Source organism: Henckelia pumila, chromosome 1, assembly GCF_033568475.1.
Source record: "Henckelia pumila isolate YLH828 chromosome 1, ASM3356847v2, whole genome shotgun sequence".
Taxonomy (NCBI): Eukaryota; Viridiplantae; Streptophyta; class Magnoliopsida; order Lamiales; family Gesneriaceae; genus Henckelia; species Henckelia pumila.
Genome location: NC_133120.1, coordinates 73,574,386 through 73,595,445, shown reverse-complemented (window position 1 = coordinate 73,595,445; position 21,060 = coordinate 73,574,386). Strand labels below are relative to the sequence as shown.

General features: G+C 30.8%; 2 protein-coding genes and 1 long non-coding RNA gene across 3 annotated transcripts; all 3 read left to right on the top strand.

Moving 5' to 3' along the window:
• Positions 1-810: 810 nt before the first annotated feature.
• On the top strand, positions 811-2,196 carry LOC140872138 (uncharacterized). The gene is made up of 3 exons (XR_012147765.1): positions 811-929; positions 1,094-1,182; positions 2,015-2,196. It is a non-coding gene; the product is annotated as an uncharacterized lncRNA (long non-coding RNA).
• Positions 2,197-2,683: 487 nt separating this feature from the next.
• Positions 2,684-4,181, top strand: LOC140865148 (zinc finger BED domain-containing protein RICESLEEPER 2-like). Its single transcript, XM_073269681.1, has 3 exons — positions 2,684-3,399; positions 3,499-4,063; positions 4,140-4,181. The coding sequence occupies exons 1-3, from the start codon at positions 2,684-2,686 to the stop codon at positions 4,179-4,181; spliced, it is 1,323 nt and encodes a 440-aa protein (XP_073125782.1).
• A 10,376-nt stretch (positions 4,182-14,557) lies between these two features.
• On the top strand, positions 14,558-18,321 carry LOC140886212 (tryptophan aminotransferase-related protein 4-like). Its single transcript, XM_073292723.1, has 5 exons — positions 14,558-15,033; positions 15,824-16,115; positions 16,565-16,839; positions 16,913-17,199; positions 17,902-18,321. The coding sequence occupies exons 1-5, from the start codon at positions 14,720-14,722 to the stop codon at positions 18,114-18,116; spliced, it is 1,383 nt and encodes a 460-aa protein (XP_073148824.1). The 5' UTR covers positions 14,558-14,719; the 3' UTR covers positions 18,117-18,321.
• The last annotated feature ends 2,739 nt before the right edge of the window (positions 18,322-21,060 follow it).

The following is a 21,060-nucleotide window of genomic DNA, read 5'->3' as shown; positions in this document are numbered from 1 at the left end:
GGATCAGATAACAGAGACAGACCGGGCCCTGTTATGTAGCACGTTGTGCCGTTGCTTCAGGAGGTGGCTCACATACCGAAATACTAGTGGATACGCGGGACCCAAATTGATGAAAGTACATCCACTAACAGGATAGGGTAAACCCTACTAACAGACATCTCAAAAGAGATAGCTCAAGATGCAAATGTATGCAGCATAAAATCATGGCATATAAATCGTGCAGTCACATAATTCATGCATACTCAGTCAGGATATCTCGAACAGTACTTTTGTACCTCAAATGCTAGGCGCGCTCTACCAGCTCTAGGTCTACGCCTATAATCCGCACTACAATGCCAAATGATACTAACATCATTAAAGTGCTCTAAAAGCCTTAACTAAGCTATTGCATACTCCTAAATATTTTTAGAAATCAAAAGCTATACCTTCGTTCGTTGTCAGCCCTTTGCTGTCGTTGCCTCAAAACTAGACCACAGCTCCGCTGCGACTAGGGGTGCAATCAAACCGAACACGTTCACGAGCTTTTCGAGCCTACTCGATAAATATTTGATTCGTATTCGAAATTATCGAACTCGAGCCGAGCTCGAACATGTTCGAAAATTTATTGAGCCGAATACGAGCCTAAAATATTTTGTTCGATAGCTCACGAACTATTCGCGAACTTTTATTTAATATTATATATATATATAATATTTAATTACATATTATACTAAACATTAATTAAATATTAAATATATATTCAAATTTAAATATATCACTACACCTGTGCTGTGAATCGTGTGAAATGGTGAATCATTATTCATTAACCCTAGATGACTTCTTCTTCTCTTCTTGCGCAGCCTCTTACACAGTAACTCTTAATCCGGTCAGTCCTCAGCCCTCATTGCTCACACTTGAAATCTGACTTTGGATCTCAGATCTACATAACCGTAAGTATATTTTTTCGCTCATGAATCTATTTTCTTTTTTTTTCCTGACGGAAGTCGTTCCGTCCGAATAGCGTGAATGGGATGAATAAGTGTAGATCGATGCATTCCTGGTACTTTTATGGCATATTTCAAGTGAATAAATGACGTTATTGTTTCTTATTCAGATAAAGAGGGGGTTTTAAGCATACGTCTATTTCCAGCTAGAGACACAATAAAGAAGCAACACGTCCAAGCAGATCCCCTCGTTCCGAGAGTATGTACATATATTTCTATCTTTTTTGTTCTTTTTATTATATTTTTGAAACAGTGCGTAGACTTATCTTTTATCAAGCTTATCTTGTATCTCTTAACCCCTCAACCGTATATTGATCCGCATCATTGTTCGATTGTTTTGCTCCTTACCTCTGTACTTGCCTTGTTTGAGAAAAGGTGTCTTGTGCATCTATGGCGGCAAACACGAGATTATAGTCTGTTGATTATAAGAATGAGCATATGGCCACGTGAAATTAAATTTCGTTGGTCAAATCTCACAAATTGGTGGCAGATGTCAAGTCTATAATTTAAATGTTGGTGAGTCCATCTAATAGGATTATGTTCTCAATTAGAAACTAAAGGTCTAATTTTCTTTAAAAGATGACGTATTTTGAAGTTTCACTCCTCAACAACGAGTTTGGACTACCAATGCTCATGTGAAAATAATAGAAATTGTCAGTCTTTGTTGGGTACCTATGTCAAAATATTTTCATCTCTATTTTATTCTCTTTTAATGGAAATAATGGTACAAAAAGTCTGGAGAATGCAGTTTGCACTTAATTAGTACACTGGGATACAACTGCAATATTAAAATTTAATTTCTAACTGACTTGTATCTATGAATTTATCTATATGTATTTAGTTTCTAATTTACTTGCACTTATTACACTGTCAACAATGTCAAAGATTTAATTATGCATGGTTTTGTATCTATTTATTTATTTATTTATTTATATTATATTATATTATATATGATGAAGAAAATAATCCATGTTATGTTTAACGGGTTATCTTTATATATTCACTCTAAAGCATACTTTTTTTTTTTCCAGGTATGGTTGATTCAGCTCCTGCAGCAAACTCAGCTAATGTCCAAGTTTCGTTAGATTCAAATGAGACCCAAGAACAAATAATAGAAGGGGATGTGCAAATTAATGATGACAATCAACTTCATCAGACAAAGAGACAAAAGAGATCTGATGTATGGTCAGAGATGACTGAAGTTGAAGACCCAAAAGGTGGTGAGAAAAAGTTCAAGTACAAGTGCAAACATTGTCATAAACTACTCGCAAAAGTAGGTTCAGGTACTACATCACACTTAATACGACATTTAGACCATTGTGTCCAGCACTTGGAGTCTAAAAAACAACATGATAAACTCAAACAACAACAGCTAGTGTTAGGCTTCGAAAGTGTAGAGACAACTATGTCACCTTTGTTACATGATGGAAAGTTTTGCATGGAACGCATGAAAGAAGCAGCTGCCACATGGATATTAATGCATGAACATCCATTTACATTATTAGAAGAAGAAGGTTTTAATATGTTTTGTAGACGTGGAATGCCTGAGTGGACTCGTATATCACGAACAACAGCAAAAAAGAGTTGTTCAGTGATATATGAAACCGAGAAGAAAAAATTGCATGGATTGCTGAAAAATATAGAAAAGATTAGTCTCACAACAGATTTATGGAAGTCAAAAAAATCAGAAATTAGAGTACATGGTGATCGCTGGTCATTGGATTGACTCATCTTGGAAATTGAATAAACGTGTTCTCAATTTCTTTCATATTCCTCCCCCTCGAGGTGGTCCTCAAATTTCAGATTCTCTTCTAAAATGTGCAAGGCAATGGGAAATTGAAAATAAGGTGTTTACTGTTTTTGTTGATAATGCAAGTGCTAATGATGCTGCAATTAAATATATGAAGGAAGATTTCTTGAGAATAAATAAAAATCTGGTTTGTGGGGGGAAATTATTTCATGTGCGATGTTGTGCTCACATTTTAAATCTTATAGCTCAAGATGGACTTAGTGAAATTAGGGGGATTGTTCATGTAATTCGTCAAAGCGTGGATTTCATTAGAAGAACAGATGCTAGACTCATTCAATTTGCTGAAATTGTGAAGCAATTGAAATTAAATGAAATAAAATTGGTTGATGATTGTAAGACAAGATGGAATTCAACTTATGAGATGTTAGCAACAGCAATTGCTTTCAAAGATGTGTTTCCAAGATTTAAAGATCGGGAACCAAGCTACATTCATTGTCCAACTGAAGATGATTGGGAAAAATTGCATAAAGTATTTTCAATCTTGAAAGTATTTTATGATGCAACAAACATAATTTCTGGAAATGAGTATCCCACTGCCAATCTTTTTCTGAATGAAGTCTTTCGAGTAAAAGTAGTCTTGGATGAGAGATCTTGTGATGAGGAAGAGTTTATTAGAAAAATGGTGCAAAAAATGAAGGCAAAATTTGATAAATACTAGGGTGAATGCAATTTGTTAATGGCTGTTGGTTGTGTTTTGGATCCTAGGTGCAAAATGCGTGCACTTGAATTTAGTTTTCCTAAACTTTATACCTCATTTGAAGCAGAAAGTAATATTAAAGAGGTTCAGAAGCTTCTGTATGTAATTTACAAAGAATATTCAGATGCAGTTGCTCAAAAAATTCAAGGAACAAGAACCAATTCTGAGTCTCAAGGTAGCAGCAGCAGGTCAACTCAAAGTAGGGATGAAATTACTAGTTTTGCTTCGGGATGGTCTGAATTCTCTTCTTATTTGAATGAAATTGAAATGGTACAGCCTGAAAAATCGGAGTTAGATGTGTATTTAGAAGAAGGGTGTCACAGGCATCCGAGCAAAACATTTGATGCTCTCGGTTGGTGGAAGCTCAATACATACAAATTTCCGGTGTTGTCGACTATGGTCAGAGATATATTGGTAATACCTATTACCACAGTAGCTTCAGAGGCAATATTTAGTGCTGGAACTCATGTAATTGACAAGTATCGTGCTTCTTTAGCTCCCACAATAGTAGAAATGTTGATGTGCGGTGGAGATTGGAGTCGAAAACGACATGGGGTGACTAAAAAAATTAAGGTAATGATATAAAGTTTTCTGTGTTTTTTTTTTAAAATTAAGCTGTTAAATGATGAATTTATCTTTGTTATTGCAGGTTGAAAAGCAAGCTTTGACAATTGATCTTCCTATAGATTAAATTGATGGATAGAACTTTAAAGAACAGGTATTTTTTAAAGTAAATTATTGTATATCTAAAGTATAATTAGTTTTAATTTCATTTTTGACATTTTATTTGAGTTTACTAACATGTGTATTTGAATATGCAACAGATTTCAGATATCAAAGGAAGCATTATGTGCTTAAAACTTATATTTTTGTGTTGCAAATTAGAGTCATACTCATGTGTGAAAATGTGGGACTTGAAATTCTGTTTTTGGGTTGCATATAAGAGTATGCAACAGATTTCATATATCAAAGTCATATAAGCTCTAATATACATATTTTTGTGTTGCTTTAAAACTTCAAGTCATATACGTTTTATTTTTTTTGCTTAAATCTGAGTATGACTCTAATATGCAACAGTTTTCAGATACCAAAGGAAGCATTATGTGCATATTGTGACTATTTTTATTATTTACGGGTCTTCAGATCTAGAAGTGTGGGACTTGAAGTTTTGTATATTTTGATATGGTAAAAGCAACGATGGCTTTGCTTGGGAGTAACAGTTAGAACTTTTGTATATTTTGGTAGTAAAAACAACAATTGCTTGACTTGAGAGGTATCAGTTGGAACTTTTGTATATTTTGGTATGTAAATCCAACAATGGATTAACTTGGGACTTGGCAGGGTAGCAATTAGGTTGTGACTATCTCTATTTAGTTTGGATTTGAATCCTAGATGGAGGAAGTTTTTTAGTCATTAGCTTGATTTTTGCTAACTCATTCAAATGTGTAAGCTGATGAACTTTATTATTCTGCACTGTTTTACAAGTTTGGTGAATTTTTCATTCTGTCTTTGGTCATTTCCTAATTTTTTTTCTATTTTATGTCATATATTGGATAAAAATATTTGAATGAAGATTCGAATAGTTCGAATCGAACTCGAGCTCGAACATCATTTCGAATCGAGCTCGAGCCAAATTTTTTCATATTTTTGAACTTCGAATCGAATACGAATATCGAACATATGTTTCGAGCTCGAGCTCGAATATTAATATTTGTGTAATATTCGGCTCGATTCGGCTCGATTGCACCCCTAGCTGCGACGCCTGGATCACTATGCCACTTCCGGATTCCCCACGGGACGCCTAGAATTCCCTAGATCTGAGCTAGAAGACTAAGGAATCGAGAGAGAAGAGGTGAATGGTGCGACTGAAAGTTAATCTCGGCCCTCCTATTTATAGACGGAGTTCGGGCCGTCCGAACCATGCTTCGGAGCGTTCGAACACAATCGGACCGTCCGATATTGACTTTGGGTCGTTCGAACCCAATAATACGTCATTGCTTACGTCAGCACAATGACGTCATCCATGACGTCTGTCGGCAGAACGATCGGAGCGTCCGAACTTGCCTTCGGATCGTTCGATCCAGTTCGGAGCCTCCGATCCTCCACTTCGGATCGTCTGAACTCGAGTTTAGCAAATGCGATTAGTTCCTTAATCTCTTTAATTGGTTACGGGCTACTACAAATACCTTTTCTCAAATAAATTCACAAATTTCATTATATCGGGTTAAATGCTATAATAACTTTAAAACATGCAAATAAATCACATAATTCATATAATAGCACATAAAAATCATTTAACCTCTTATTCTTAATATTTAAAATCATTAAATCCCCTAGTTATGCATGCGGATTTACGTAACGAATTTTCGGGCGTTACAGTTGGACTCGCTAGTACGGGATCAGGTCACCTATGTCGACAAATTTATTGTGGTGTGTGAGTCATCTTCTTATGCGACGACACATAGTGTTAAATATCATGACGCCTCTTGACCGAGCAAAGTTTGACCGTGACAGTTTTTCGGTAGCTCTGTACATTTGCACGCACTCATAGGCCATAGCATATGTATACTCATACTTTCATATTGAGTGCTTTCATCCCCCACGTCCTCGGTTTTGTCTTGAACACCTCATTCCACGGGACATGCCTTAGGTTGGACGGGGTTGACCCGAAAGCTAACCCAAAAATATTAATCAGGTTCGGATTGGGTTCGGATCAATCTGAATTGACCCGATATGACCCAAAAATTTTTATTATTTATTTTAATATATATAATTAAGCAATATTTGCTACATTTTCATATGTTGAATATCTGAAAAAAAAAATTGTATATTAATATAATAGATTTTCGTGACTTTATTTTGTATAATTTGGATTTTTTAAAATATTTTTTTATTTTTTTTAGTAAGTATACTTTAAATTTTTTACAACTAGACTTTCAAATTTAAATTATATATAAGCTTAGATTTTGTTATCATATGATTAAATTAAATATTAATACTATTATTATGTGTTTTGAATTTTTTTGTTAAAAAAAATAAAAAAAAATATAATCGGGTTGGTTCGTTGATCGGATTAGTCGAGTTAGCAGGGTTCGGGTTGGCCAATTTCGGGTTGAGAAATTTTTAAATAATTTTTTTGTCAACCCGTACCCGAACCCACCCGAATTGACACCCCTACAATCAGAGGTGTTTGACTAAACTTATTAAAAATAACTTATAAACTCGAGATAATGTATTGATGCAGACATCCAGTTGGGCTTGAGCCCTTGATAATTAAAAAGTGTTTGGCTAAGCTTATTTAAAAAAAACTTATGAAAAATGTATAATACTATGAAAATAATGTAAATAGTAGTATATATACAAAAATAATTTTAAATTTATCATAAATGTTAAAAATATATTTAAAAATGAAACTATTTTTAATTTTAATTTAGAAAACAATTGATAAATTATGTTCAAAAAATGAGTAGAGGACAGGGTAAGAATTTAATAAAATATATAAGTATTATATGGATAAGTAAAATATCGAAATAAGATATTTACTAAAAAAACTATGGGTATTTTTTAAAAAACATCTTATTCAAACAGATTATTTTGACAGCTTATAATTTATTTGAAAAAAAACTATCAAACAAATTTAAAAAACTTATAATTAAGCTCTAAAACAACTTATAAGATGTTTTCAAGAGTATCTAAGCTAACCACACACCCTTTTAATCACACATCATTTTAACTTTATAGTATTTTTAGAAAGTTAGTTTTAAATATAAAAAATTTAATTTTAAATATCATAAGCTACCTAATTTTTATAATAAATTTTAGGGATAATTACATCTACCTCAACTAAAATTCTTCATAGTTACCAAAAAAAAAATTATATTTAAATATTACATTTATATACTTGAGGTTTATGAAAAATAACACATTAATCCATTAAATTTCTATAATTAGAAACACACTCTATCAAATTTGAACTTATTTTACATTTTAAAGATAAGAAAAATACAAACGTGACGAATGTTAAGAATTTATTGGATTTGTTACATTTTTCAAACTAATAGAGTAAGTCTCACGTGAGATGATATTTATACAGATCTATATTCGTGTGACAATTCAACTCAGTTTATATCTGGAGTAAAAAAGTAATAGTTTTTATTTAAAAAATAATAATTTTTTATGAGTTGGGTCGCGTAAGAAATTCGTCACACAAAACTGACTCGTAAGATGATCTCATAAAAGTTTTTATGAACCTCTAGGATGCATGTAATATTTAAAAATAATTGAGGTCACATACATACATACATATATATATATATATATACTAGAAAACGTGCACGTACGTTGCACGTGGGAAAACACATGATTGAGTAATTAAAATTTGAAACAAAACTAAAACAAAAACTCTAGTAAGACAATCTTACGAGCCAACTTTGTGAAATTGATTTCGTATTTAGATCACTTCAGAAAAATTATTAATTTTAATGTCAAAAGTATTATTTTTATTTTTAAATATGAGCAAGATTGAGCGGTCTAAAGAATAAAAATCCTTTAGACCGTCTCACAAGAGACCTACTATAAAATTAATTAACTCAACAAAAGATAACAACAATAATATTAAATTTCAACATTTAATGTTTGGTGTCACACCCCGGGCCCAGGCCCGCGCTTACACGACTGCACAAGAAGCCTCTATAGCAACTACTTCGTAGTCGTCCTCGCTTTACGAAAATGATTAACCAAAGTTGATATAGAAGCGCATTGTAGCTCATTTTAAAGCTTTTATTTTCTCATATGGGACAGGGGTCTCGTAATCATCTTTCCTTCAGAACAAGAACACGACGTCCTCGCACTAACTGATCCACCAGCACCGAGAATCTAGAGGTGACTCCTTTAGGTTCAAGAGGTGGCTCCCACGCACGAAGCACTTTACCCCGTATAGCACTTATTTCCCATGGTTCCTGTAGGTGACCGGCTCTGTTACCATTATGTCACACGTCGGACCTATGTCCGCGCTTGCGCGATTGCACAATATGCCCTATAAAAACTATTTCTTATTCGTCCTCGCTTTAATTAAAATTATTAACCCAAGTTGCTATAGAAGTCCATTGTAGCCCATTTTAAACTAATTTTAAAGCTTTCATTTTTGCTATGTGCGGCAGGGGTCTCACATTTGGTCTACATTAAATCGTAGTTCCTCAAAATTTTATAACTCTTAATTAGTTCTGGCTTTTTGGTTGTTTTTTTATTTCATTATTGTAATTGTAGTAATCTTGAGAGGTTTTGGTTTAGTCTCCCTCTCTTTCATGTATTTATGTTTTCTTCATCAATAAATGGGTAGGGGTTTGTCTAACTCCTCGCCACAACAGACGGCTTTTGGAAAAAAAATCAATTCATGTTAAATACTCATATTAACCAATTTAGATAAAATATGTATTTTTAAAAAAAATTAAAAGATTTTAACTACTAAATTCTTACAAATATCTATTTTATCGTACCATTTTCTTTTGTCATATTCTTATCGTAATGATCTTTTACCATGTTTTATTAAAGTAATTTATAAATGCAAATTAGAAGAAAACATTTGTTGGAAAAAATGATTACAAATTAGAAAATTAGAAACTATAAAAAATCATATCAAAAAAATATTTTATTGTGTTTTATTTACGTAATAAGTACATGCAACGGAGTTTCCAGAGTTATTTAGTCAATATTTGAGCGTTTCTAGTCATATTATCGAGGGATAGCAAGAAACAGTGTGCTACTAAGGTCATAACGAAACTGTGCTCATTTGTGAAGCTCTCGACTTCTACGAATTAACGACAGATAAAAGATAGTTTTGTATACTTAATAGTTATTGAGAGTATCTAATGGATGAATAGAGACTTTTAGATTAAAAAAAATAGTGTTATAAAGTTCACTTATCTTTAGGCTGGGACTTTATAGACTCTGTAATACTAAACCAACTTTTTAGAGATACGTAAGTATTGACTGAGATATATGTGAGATGATGCATGATTATCCATAATGTATGTATGAATATGTGATAATCACGTTGAGCCTAATATAACTTGAGATAGTAAGTTGAGTAGGGTCGCTCAGCTCTTGTTTCTTTATTACCGTGTGACATCTACTGGATCCATAGAACATCGTGTGTGGTACTTATCTAGGACAGAGTAGGTCGAAGAGCACACTCAGTATTTGTGGTATCCAATGAATTTTTGGAACACCGACCTCATACTGGGGTTCTTACAGTCTAAACATGAGTTTCAATTTTTTAATCCCGATTAACCAAATGAGTCCTTGCATGTAAACATGTGTCCTCATACATTGCGTACTTGGAAATTTTACTCACGTTCTTGATTCTATCATGGATACCACATTCAATGGTGCAACTTACAAGTGGTTCAAACAGAATGTGAATCAATCTTCAGTCAATTACCATGAACTAAGCGTATAGGGCACCACTGGTTTTAGTTTCAGGATATTTCTATTCTTTTATTGCAATTTGATTGTATTATATGATTAATTCTCAAGTTTTTTGTTATGTTCAATTATTTATATATGAATAATTTAATTAAATTAATTACATGTTTATCGAATTCTAGTAGTGGATTTCAGACATGAAGAACATACGTTAGAGTAATTAGATTTGAAAGAAAATTAAGAGAACAACTCATGCAAGACAAACTCATAAGTGTTTTATGAGATATATTTCTTATTTAGGTCACATATAAAAAATGATTGACTTAACGGAAGATAAAGATCTGTGGAACCATTTCACAAAATACCTACTCAAAAATTAATTAACTTAACAGAAGATAATGAAAATATATAGCATTAAATTTCAAAATTCATGTTAATTACTCATATGTGAATAATTTGAAAAAAAATATTTTTTTCAAAAATTAAAACATTGGAATACACAATTTTTTTCTCATATTTGATTTTATCGTATCATTTTTTTTTTGTCATATTCTTATCGCAATGATTTATCATCATGTTTTATTAAAATAATTTATAAATATAATCTACAAGAAAACGTAGGTCGGAAAAAATTATTACAAATTATAAAATTAAAAACTCTAAAAAATATATCAAAATGATCTTTTATTTTGTTTTATTTAATTAATTTATAAGTAAAATCATAAAAATATTATTTTCAAAAAACTTTGATTTAAACAAATAAGTTTAAATAGACACGAGATTCTTTCTAAGTGTAGCAGAGTTTCCTAATTCATTCAGTTTATATTTAAGTGTTTATAACCATATTATTGAGGGCTAGCAAAGAGCAGTGTGCTACCGATTTTGTATCGAAATTGTGATTTACACGATTAAATTAATTTGTAAAATTAAACTAAAAAATTATGGGTGCAAAAAAAATTTATTTGAAACTTAAATTTTAGTTAACAACCACAACTATAGAGATAAAAAAAAAAAAAGAATACAAATGCATGAAAAAAAACAAATAGTTCACAATAATTTTTCACCGTGTTTTATAAGAGTATTGTATAAATATAAACCATATAAATTAAATTAATTAGAAAAAACAAAAAGAAATCTCATTAATTAAAGTCATTAAACAAAAAAAAGTATATTTATAAATTCACAATAGAATTTACATATTTATATATAAAAATAAAAAATTTATTTTAAAAAATAAGTTTTAGCAAACAACCAATACTAAAGATATAAGAAATAATAATTCAAATGGAAAAATAAATAGCTTACAACAATTTTTTAAATTAACATTTTTATGCAAGTAATGTTTTATCATAAACTATAGGAAAAATTGCTTTTTTGGTCTTATATGTTTGTCACTTTGCGATTTCAATTCTTTATATTTTGAAATTTCAGTTTTAGTCCGCTATCTTTATTTTTTGGCAATTTTAGTCCTTTTTTGACGTGGCGCTGACGTGACACCAATTCAGTGCTGATGTGGAGCTGATGTGTACAATGTCACGTAAGCATTTTCGAATAAAAAGGACCGAAATTTCCAAAAATCGAATCATGCATGACTAAAACTGAAATATAAAAATATAGATGACCAAAATCGCAAAGTGACAAACAGACATGACCAAATTTGCAGTTTTCCCTAAACTATATAACTTAAATTCATTATAAAGTAATAAAAAAAGCTCATTAATTAAATTTATTAAACACACAAGAGCAACCATGTAATATTTGTAAATTCACAATAGAACTTACATATAGAACTTACATATTTATTATATATAATATAATAATAATTAATATTTGAAAACATACGTTTTAGCAAACAACCACTACTAAAGAGGTTAATAATGATTCAAATCGGAAAATAAATAGCTTACAATTTTTTTCATCATGTTTTATGCAAGTACTTTTTAAACATAAACTATATAACTTAAATTGATTAGAAAGCAATAAATAAAAAATAACTAACAATAAGTTTTTCACCATTTTTATACAAGTAATGTATAAAAATAAACCATATAAATTAAATTAATTATAAAGCCAAAAAAAAACACATTAATTAAAGTCATTAAACAAACAAGAGGATGTTTGTAAATTCATAATAGAACTTGCATAATTATGTATATAAATAAAAATTAATATTTGAAATCATAAATTTTATCTAACAATCACAACTAAAGAGATAATATAAGAAATATGAAATAAAATGAGAAAAAAATAGCTCAATAATTCTTTCATCATGTTTTATGTAAGTAATGTTTAAATATAAACTATATAATTAAATTCATTAGAAATTAATAAAGAAAACTCATTAATTAGTGTCATTAAACACACAAGAACAACAATGTAAATTCACAATGAAACCTACATATTTATAATAGAATAGATATATAACTTAAATTCATTATAAAGTAATAAAGAAAGCTCATTAATTAAATTTATTAAACACACAAGAGAAACCATGTAATATTTGTAAATTCACAATAGAACTTACATATAGAACTTACATATTTATTATATATAATATAATAATAATTAATATTTGAAAACATACGTTTTAGCAAACAACCACTACTAAAGAGGTTAATAATGATTCGATCGAAAAATAAATAGCTTATAATTTTTTTCATCATGTTTTATGCAAGTACTTTTTAAACATAAACTATATAACTTAAACTGATTAGAAATCAATAAAGAAAAAAATAACTAATTAACAATAATTTTTTCACCATTTTTATACAAGTAATGTATAAAAATAAACCATATAAATTAAATTAATTATAAAGCCAAAAAGAAACACATTAATTAAATTCATTAAACAAACAAGAGGATGTTTGTAAATTCATAATAGAACTTGCATAATTATGTATATAAATAAAAATTAATATTTAAAATCATAAATTTTAGCTAACAATCACAACTAAAGAGATTATATAAGAAATATGAAATAAAATGAGAAAAAAAATAGCTCAATAATTCTTTCATCATGTTTTATGTAAGTAATGTTTAAATATAAACTATATAATTAAATTCATTAGAAATTAATAAAGAAAACTCATTAATTAGTGTCATTAAACACACAAGGACAACAATGTAAATTCACAATTAAACCTACATATTTATAATAGAATAGATATATAACTTAAATTCATTATAAAGTAATAAAGAAAGCTCATTAATTAAATTTATTAAACACACAAGAGCAACCATGTAATATTTGTAAATTCACAATAGAACTTACATATAGAACTTACATATTTATTATATATAATATAATAATAATTAATATTTGAAAACATACGTTTTAGCAAACAACCACTACTAAAGAGGTTAATAATGATTCAAATCGGAAAATAAATAGCTTACAATTTTTTTCATCATGTTTTATGCAAATACTTTTTAAACATAAACTATGTAACTTAAATTGATTAGAAAGCAATAAAGAAAAAAATAACTAACAATAATTTTTTTACCATTTTTATACAAGTAATGTGTAAAAATAAACCATATAAATTAAATTAATTATAAAGCCAAAAAGAAACACATTAATTAAAGTCATTAAACAAACAAGAGGATGTTTGTAAATTCATAATAGAACTTGCATAATTATGTATTTAAATAAAAATTAATATTTAAAATCATAAATTTTAGCTAACAATCACAACTAAAGAGATAATATAAGAAATATGAAATAAAATGAGAAAAAAAATAGCTCAATAATTCTTTCATCATGTTTTATGTAAGTAATGTTTAAATATAAACTATATAATTAAATTTATTAGAAATTAATAAAGAAAACTCATTAATTAGTGTCATTAAACACACAAAGACAACAATGTAAATTCACAATGAAACCTACATATTTATAATACAATAGATAGATATGACAAACCTTATATAGCCTATATTAGGTAGGTGTAATATAATTGACCAAAATTTTATGTTCGCTCCTCTTACTCTTAGCAAGAAAAGGTTTCTCTTCTAAAACAAGTTTGCATTTCAAGGAAGCTTTTTTTAATACATGCGAGAAACAGTGTCAATTTTCTTTAATACAAAAAATTTCAAGAGAAGATGTTATGTGTCAGTTTGTTGAGACGTGACTTCTTAGATAGAAGTTATATGCACAATACAAATTCATAGATAGGTACGCAGGTAGCATCAGATGACATCCCAACTCTATTTTTAATTTTAAAAAAAAAAATATTATTTATTTATTTATTTATTTATAACCTTTTAAAAAAGAGAGAAAATACGGTATCCTTCAAGGGACCCCCGAATAGATTCTTTTAGCGTGCTAATGTCAATTGCAAATACAAATCAAATAGGTGACCCACATAAATATCTCTTACATGGGGTACGGCAAAACTTCAACTCTTTAGCCTGAAGTTTCAATTTTGTCTGATAAATTAAATTAGATTTTCGGTATATAATTAATTCACGTGTTTCTCATTTTTTGATCGTGGTTGTTCGTCAAAATTCATGGATATTACCTATTTTTTTTTTCATTTTCATTCTATTTTTATTAGAATTGATACAACTACAACGTTACGTTATATTTTTTGGAGGTTGAAATCGTATTTCTACTCAAATTAAAACAAAAACTTTAAAGACGAATTTTTTTTTTTTTTTTTCCAAAAACTTGATAAATCAAAGTTAGATAATTAGTGTGTGATCAAGGTGCATGTTCAAAGTCCAACTTGTAAGCATAGGGCCATTTTTTACACATATATATAACCAGAATAGGAGATTTTGCTGAAAGTGTGAGGGCCGGGAAAGATGTGGCTGGGAGCTCTCTTATTTTCAGCTTCAGTTATTCTGAATATATCCCTTTTGTGGAATCATAAGTACTTTGGTTTCGATCGAAGTTATTTAGAAGAGAATTTGAGTTGGAGCCGAAGGGCTGCATTGGAAGCCGAGGCGGTGGCATCGGTCAACTGCTCGGGCCATGGAAGAGCTTATTTGGATGGAACATCGAGTGAAGAAGATGATCATGCCGAGAAATGGAAGCTGCCTGTGTGTGAGTGTAATACTTGCTATGGAGGATCGGATTGCTCTCAATTCTTCCACGATTGTGCTGCGGATGTTGACAGGTTTGGCTTGATCATGCCATCGCCTTCTGTTTCTTCCGATTCCTCGTGTTTCGTTTATATGTCTGTCTCGAATGTGATCAGTAAGATATATCATCGGAAAATGTTGGATAGACGTTATTGACTCTGCGGCAGTAGACTGATTTCGGGATAATATTCAAAGTAATTAATTTGTTTGAAGCATATACACAGTTGAACCTAAAGATATATAGGAGGGTCTGATCTTGAGGATATATATATGCCCTGTGTCTTTGGATGGGAAAGGAACTATAGAGCACGCATGTGCATGCCGCCGCCGGCGGTGACCGTCCAAACGCCGATGGTCACCGTGGGCTAGATGTCTCTCATATTTATTTTCTTATCTTTTTTTGAGTTGGGGTAAAAAACTCGTCTCACATTCAAAATTTTAGTTTTAGATGAGCTACACGTTATGAACCGTTTTATTGTTCTAGGCACAATGGTTTTATCTGATTGGAGCGTGACAAGACGCCTAATTAATAGTGGTGTGGGACAAAGTGGAAAAATTTATAAGGATGTGTGGTGCGCGCTTGCTTGATTCATTGGTCGGAAAAAATTAAAGTTGTCCAATGATTGGACAACCTACACATAGTTGCCCCCAAGCCAACTCTTTGCAAAATGATCAAAGATGATAAAGATAGAATGAAAGCATACTGAAACAAAATTGCATATTTTCTTATTAAAAAAAAAAAAAATAGCACGTACCTATATATAAGTAACAATTAACTTTTGTAAGCTCGAGTTTTGGATTAATATGTTCATTGTGATTGTGCAGTGGGGATCCGTTATTCTTGGAGCCCTTTTGGATGAAACATGCAGCGAGCAGTGCAGTCCTAGTGACAGGATGGCATAGAATGAGTTACTCGTTTCCGGACAAATCTTCTGTATCCCAGGAGCTCGAGAAGCACATCCGCAGGATGCATGCAGTCGCCAAAAATGCAATCACCCACGACAAATACATTATCTTTGGTGGCGGATCCACCCAACTTCTTGGTGCAGCAGTCTATGCTCTTTCTATGAATCTATCGTCGCCAGCAAGTGTTGTCGCCGCCACCCCTTTTTACCCGGTTTGTATGAACAATTTCGTACCTTGTTTTTAGACATTCTAATATAAAGCAGCTAGAGTAAGATAGTGTTTGACAAAACTTCTTATAAGCACTTCTAAACTTTTTCATTAACAAAAATTTAAAATTTTGTGAAATTTTGTTGACGAAAAGAGCTTCCTAAAAGCTCACTCAAACACTATCTAAGTTTTTTGTGCTACAATCTCACGCATCTCTATCCGTGACATTGATAAATAATACTTTTTTTTTTAGATTAGGTTGGATAACTGATAAGAGATGCGTCTCAAAAAATTTAAGTCGTTTACCAGAGTTTTTAACGCGCGTAGTCGAGATAAACTCGGAAGTTCGAAACTCAATGCATGGTTGAATGGTCCGAACTCGAGATCAAAATTAACTTATCGATAGAATCATTTCAAGTCGACTCGTAAAAGTAAAATCTCCCTCTCTTGCAGCTCTATGAAGTACAAACAGAATTTTTTCAAACAGTGCGCTTCGAGTTCGACGGAGATGCATCGGCATTGAAGAAGTATGCAGACAATGTGATCGAGTTCGTGACTTCCCCCAACAATCCCGACGGGAATCTGAGGCGCCCTGTTTCAAACGGCACCCCTATTTACGATCACGCCTATTATTGGCCACATTTCACCGCAATCCCTGCTCCATCAGACCAAGATCTCATGATTTTCACCTTATCAAAGCTCACTGGTCATGCCGGAAGCAGATTCGGGTAATTAATTTCTCGTCACATAGAATTTTTACGTGGTCCGAGTGTATTTTAATGTATTCTGGTGATTCCACAGATGGGCATTTGTGAAGGACAAAGAAGTGTACGACAGAATGACGAGATACATATCTTTAGCGGAGATGGGGATCTCGAGAGAGGCTCAATTGAGGGCTCTGCAGCTCGTGAAAGCTATTCTCCGGAGCGATAATAATGGCGCCGAGATTTTCGATTTCGGAATGGGGAAGATGAGGGATCGGTGGCGGAGGCTCAACGACGTCGTCTCGTTGTCCACCCGCTTCACCTTGCAAAAGATTCCGGTTCGGTTCTGCAACTTCTTTCAGAAGCTCAGGGAACCTTCTCCAGGTTATTTCTTCGAAAATATTAATTATATATTTTTTTACTTATGGTACTATAAATTTTACTGATTTTTTTAAATTGGGTCAACTCAAATCATATTTATAAAAAAAAATATATGTATATAATTTTAATATAAAATAATAATTTTTTATAAATGACTCAAATTAAAAATCCATCTCACAAATTTAACTCGTGAGACCGTTTTACTTGATGTGTACTTTTTCAATGAATAAGACACATTACTAATCGTAGTTGGATTTCTAGCTCGATCTACATGTACATGAATAATAGTGTATTATTAAAAAATTATTGGCGTTAAAAGTTTTAGCTATCCATTCTAAATCACAAAGAGGTTTTAGGTTTGCTTTTAGCCTTTTAAAGTCAAAACAAGGAGTAGAGATATACCCACCACGGTCTAATTGTCTTTGGATTGAGAAATTTGGAATCTTCACTTTTATTTGATCCATTTTGATCAAACTCTCTGTAGTGGAGAAGTCATTTTCAATCTTTCTCAAATTTACCTCCTTTGTTAACAATAATTGCGATGGATTTCAAAATTCCAAGAAAACATCTATTGAAATCAAGAGCCGAAACCATTTCCCATGAATCAAATCGATTCATCTAAACACAACCTTTATTCGTTCTCAAACACATGAATTTCTTGATTTGTGATTTGAAATGGCACATTGGTGGGATATATATATGCAGCTTATGCATGGGTAAAGTGTGAAAGAGAAGAAGATGGAAATTGCACTTCAGTCCTCCGGGCAGCCAACATAATCGGCCGGGCAGGCAGTGTGTTCAACGCTGAGGACAGATACGTGCGACTCAGCCTCCTTAAGAGTGACGATGACTTTGATTTATTGGTGTATCGCCTCCGTCAACTGATCGTTGACGAGGGAGTTGACCCAAAAATTATATAGGGTGGAATTTTTTTTTTATATATATATATAATATAGTTCAATCTATGGTTGACTATTATATATGGTGAAATTTGTTTATATATTATAATAATTATTGGGTTTGTATTGTAATGTGAATTTAATTCATAAAAGGGTCAAAGGTTGTTGACCCTTTTGTTGTAAAAAAGAGACCAAAGAATGATTCAAATAATATATGTAGAATGTTGATTCGATGTTTATGTTTTCAAAGCTCGTAAATTCATATTAGCATGTTGTAGAGTTAATGACATTTAAATTTTGAGTGTTGACATCTAATCAATGGATTTATATTCCATTCTTTATGTTCATTGTTCATTGCATGTTACTCGGCTCATTCAGTTAACATTGAAATTTTTTACTTTAATATACAATTGAAATTCACTTGGTTTGCATTTGTGTTGCAAGATTTGGGTTTGAGGAAGTATTTGAATAAATGATTTGAAACGTCTTCATATTGAGATATCTTTAAAATTCCCCACTACTCACAGTGTCCCCCATATATGTTGATGTAAATCTGACTCATGCTTAAGCATCGCATGAATAAAACATATGCAGACAGTGTTAGACTGGGGGAATGAAGGGTGTACTCCATTCTAGTCTAGGATAAAAGGGATTGATTTAACAAAACCACCATACAGAAACAACCAATACAATCTCTTTAAATTTCTAATCTTTTATCTGTCTCCCTCCGACTTTCAAAATCTCTTTTTTCCGAGCACTTGGAAACACTGCAGGCGGCGCAATGATGTAGCCAGCACTACATCTCTGGATTGTGTGTTCAACCTGTGTCCTTTTGAGTTTTGACCAATGTTTATGTCACTAGGATGTTCATGTTTTTGGATTCATAAATATGCTTATAATATTCTGGGTTAAATTATTTTCTTAATTATAATTTTAAGCATTTCAGTTTATAAAAAGGGTTGTTCTTTATAAGTCTCTAAGCTTTGCATCGCTGCGGCGCTACCAAACCTGAGGTGCTGCGGAATTAGCTAAGAAGAGGCAGCAAAAGGATCGAATTAGATTGTCAACTTCATTTTTTGAACAAAAGGTCATCTCCCGCAAAAAAATCAAGAGAGGCTCGATTAGGTACAGTACAGTTTCCGAACTATATAATGGACAGTACTTAAGTAGTATTTGCAACCTCTAAATTTGTGAAGAGAATCTCCATAATCATTTATTTTTAGTGGTTGCAAACACTATCTTATTATAATCAAAAAATAGATTTTGCAAATTGGCGCTACTACATCCAAATTCCATTGCCCGTGGTCTGTAAACTTTGAACCCCGTATTATCTTTCTTAATTCATCATCCCAGGTAAAACTTTTAGCATTAATAGTTTAGCTCTTTAACACGATTCTGTTGTTATTTTTTTCTTTTATATTTTTCCATGAAAACTGATCAACCACTTATATGCAATGGTATTTTATCACAAAACGCAGAAAGAATATTTAAGATAATAAACTGATGAATTGAATTGAAATATATAAAAATGAGATGACATATAACTGAAAATGACAAGGGTGTATTCAATTCAAACTTTTAACGACTTTTAATGACTTTTAAAAATGACAGACTTCTGTGGAGTTGTTAGATTTTTATTGACTTTTATAGAATGTCACATAATTGTAAAAAGAATTCTATGGATTCCTGCAGACTTTTTGACAGACTTTCATGGACATTTTTTTTTAATGGAATTCTATAGATTTTGATGTATAACTTTAATGGTGATGAAAATAGAGATAGTTAACTATGTACAAACAAGTACAAACTTTTTAAAATTATATAATATATTGACGAAAATAATAAATCTATCTATCATAATATGTTTATTTTAAATTATAATAATCGAGATATGTTTTTACGAAAATTATTTGCTATGAATCCATCAAACGAACATATCCGTAAATTTTAAGAAAATTCTTAACACATTGCCTGAAAGCAAAAAAAAAAAATTTATTTAAAAACATACAAATTACTCCCTCCGTCCCATATATATATATTGTCCTCTTTGGACTTTCACACAGATTAAGAAAAATGTATTTGGGAAAACAAATTTTATATAAACTTCATGTTTTATCCCTATTTAATGTATTAAAAAATGATTGCACAATTTTCAAAGTGTAGTTAATAGGGGTATATTAGTAAAGAAGTGTAAAAAAATATTACTAAATATGATATATAACTATATATTTGGGACAAACAAAAAAGGAAACGTGAACAATATAATTGAGACGGAGGGAATATATTAAACTCCGGTGAAGTAATATCTTTTTATTACAAATTATTAGCATTTAACCGACTAAAAAAAGAGATAAATAATATATTTTAAAATTAATTATAAAAAATGTAAAATAAATTACTGAACTTTTCCGATTACTTACGTAATTAATTTAATACTGTACATAAGTTTAGATAAAATAGAGAATATTAATATAATATTGTACGTAATATAATTGCTAACGTAAATATAAAATATTTTTGTTAACGTAATAGAAATTAACGTAATTTACTATTAATAATAGCAATTAACGTATATATTTTAGATTAGATAAAATAATAGCAATTAACGTAAGTTTATTATTTTATATGTTTTCATGATTTTATTTTTATGTGTTTATATAATTTTAATAATAAGAGATATATCTATTTTTTATGTTTGGAGAAAAATAATGATTTATAGGTTTTTTATAATTAGAAATCTCTACAAATTTTTGGCATGAGTGGTGGAGAATTTTTTACATTTCATAGTTGTATCTAAGGTTTCAAAATTTGTACTAAAGAATTTAATAGAAGTCAATGGAGATTTAATGACATTTTGGATACCTATAGACTTTTGTAGAGTTTTAAAAAGTCATGTTTAAATACCACATGACTTTTAAAAACTTTATGAAATTCCATGTTGAATACCTTTAAACTTTTGTAGAGT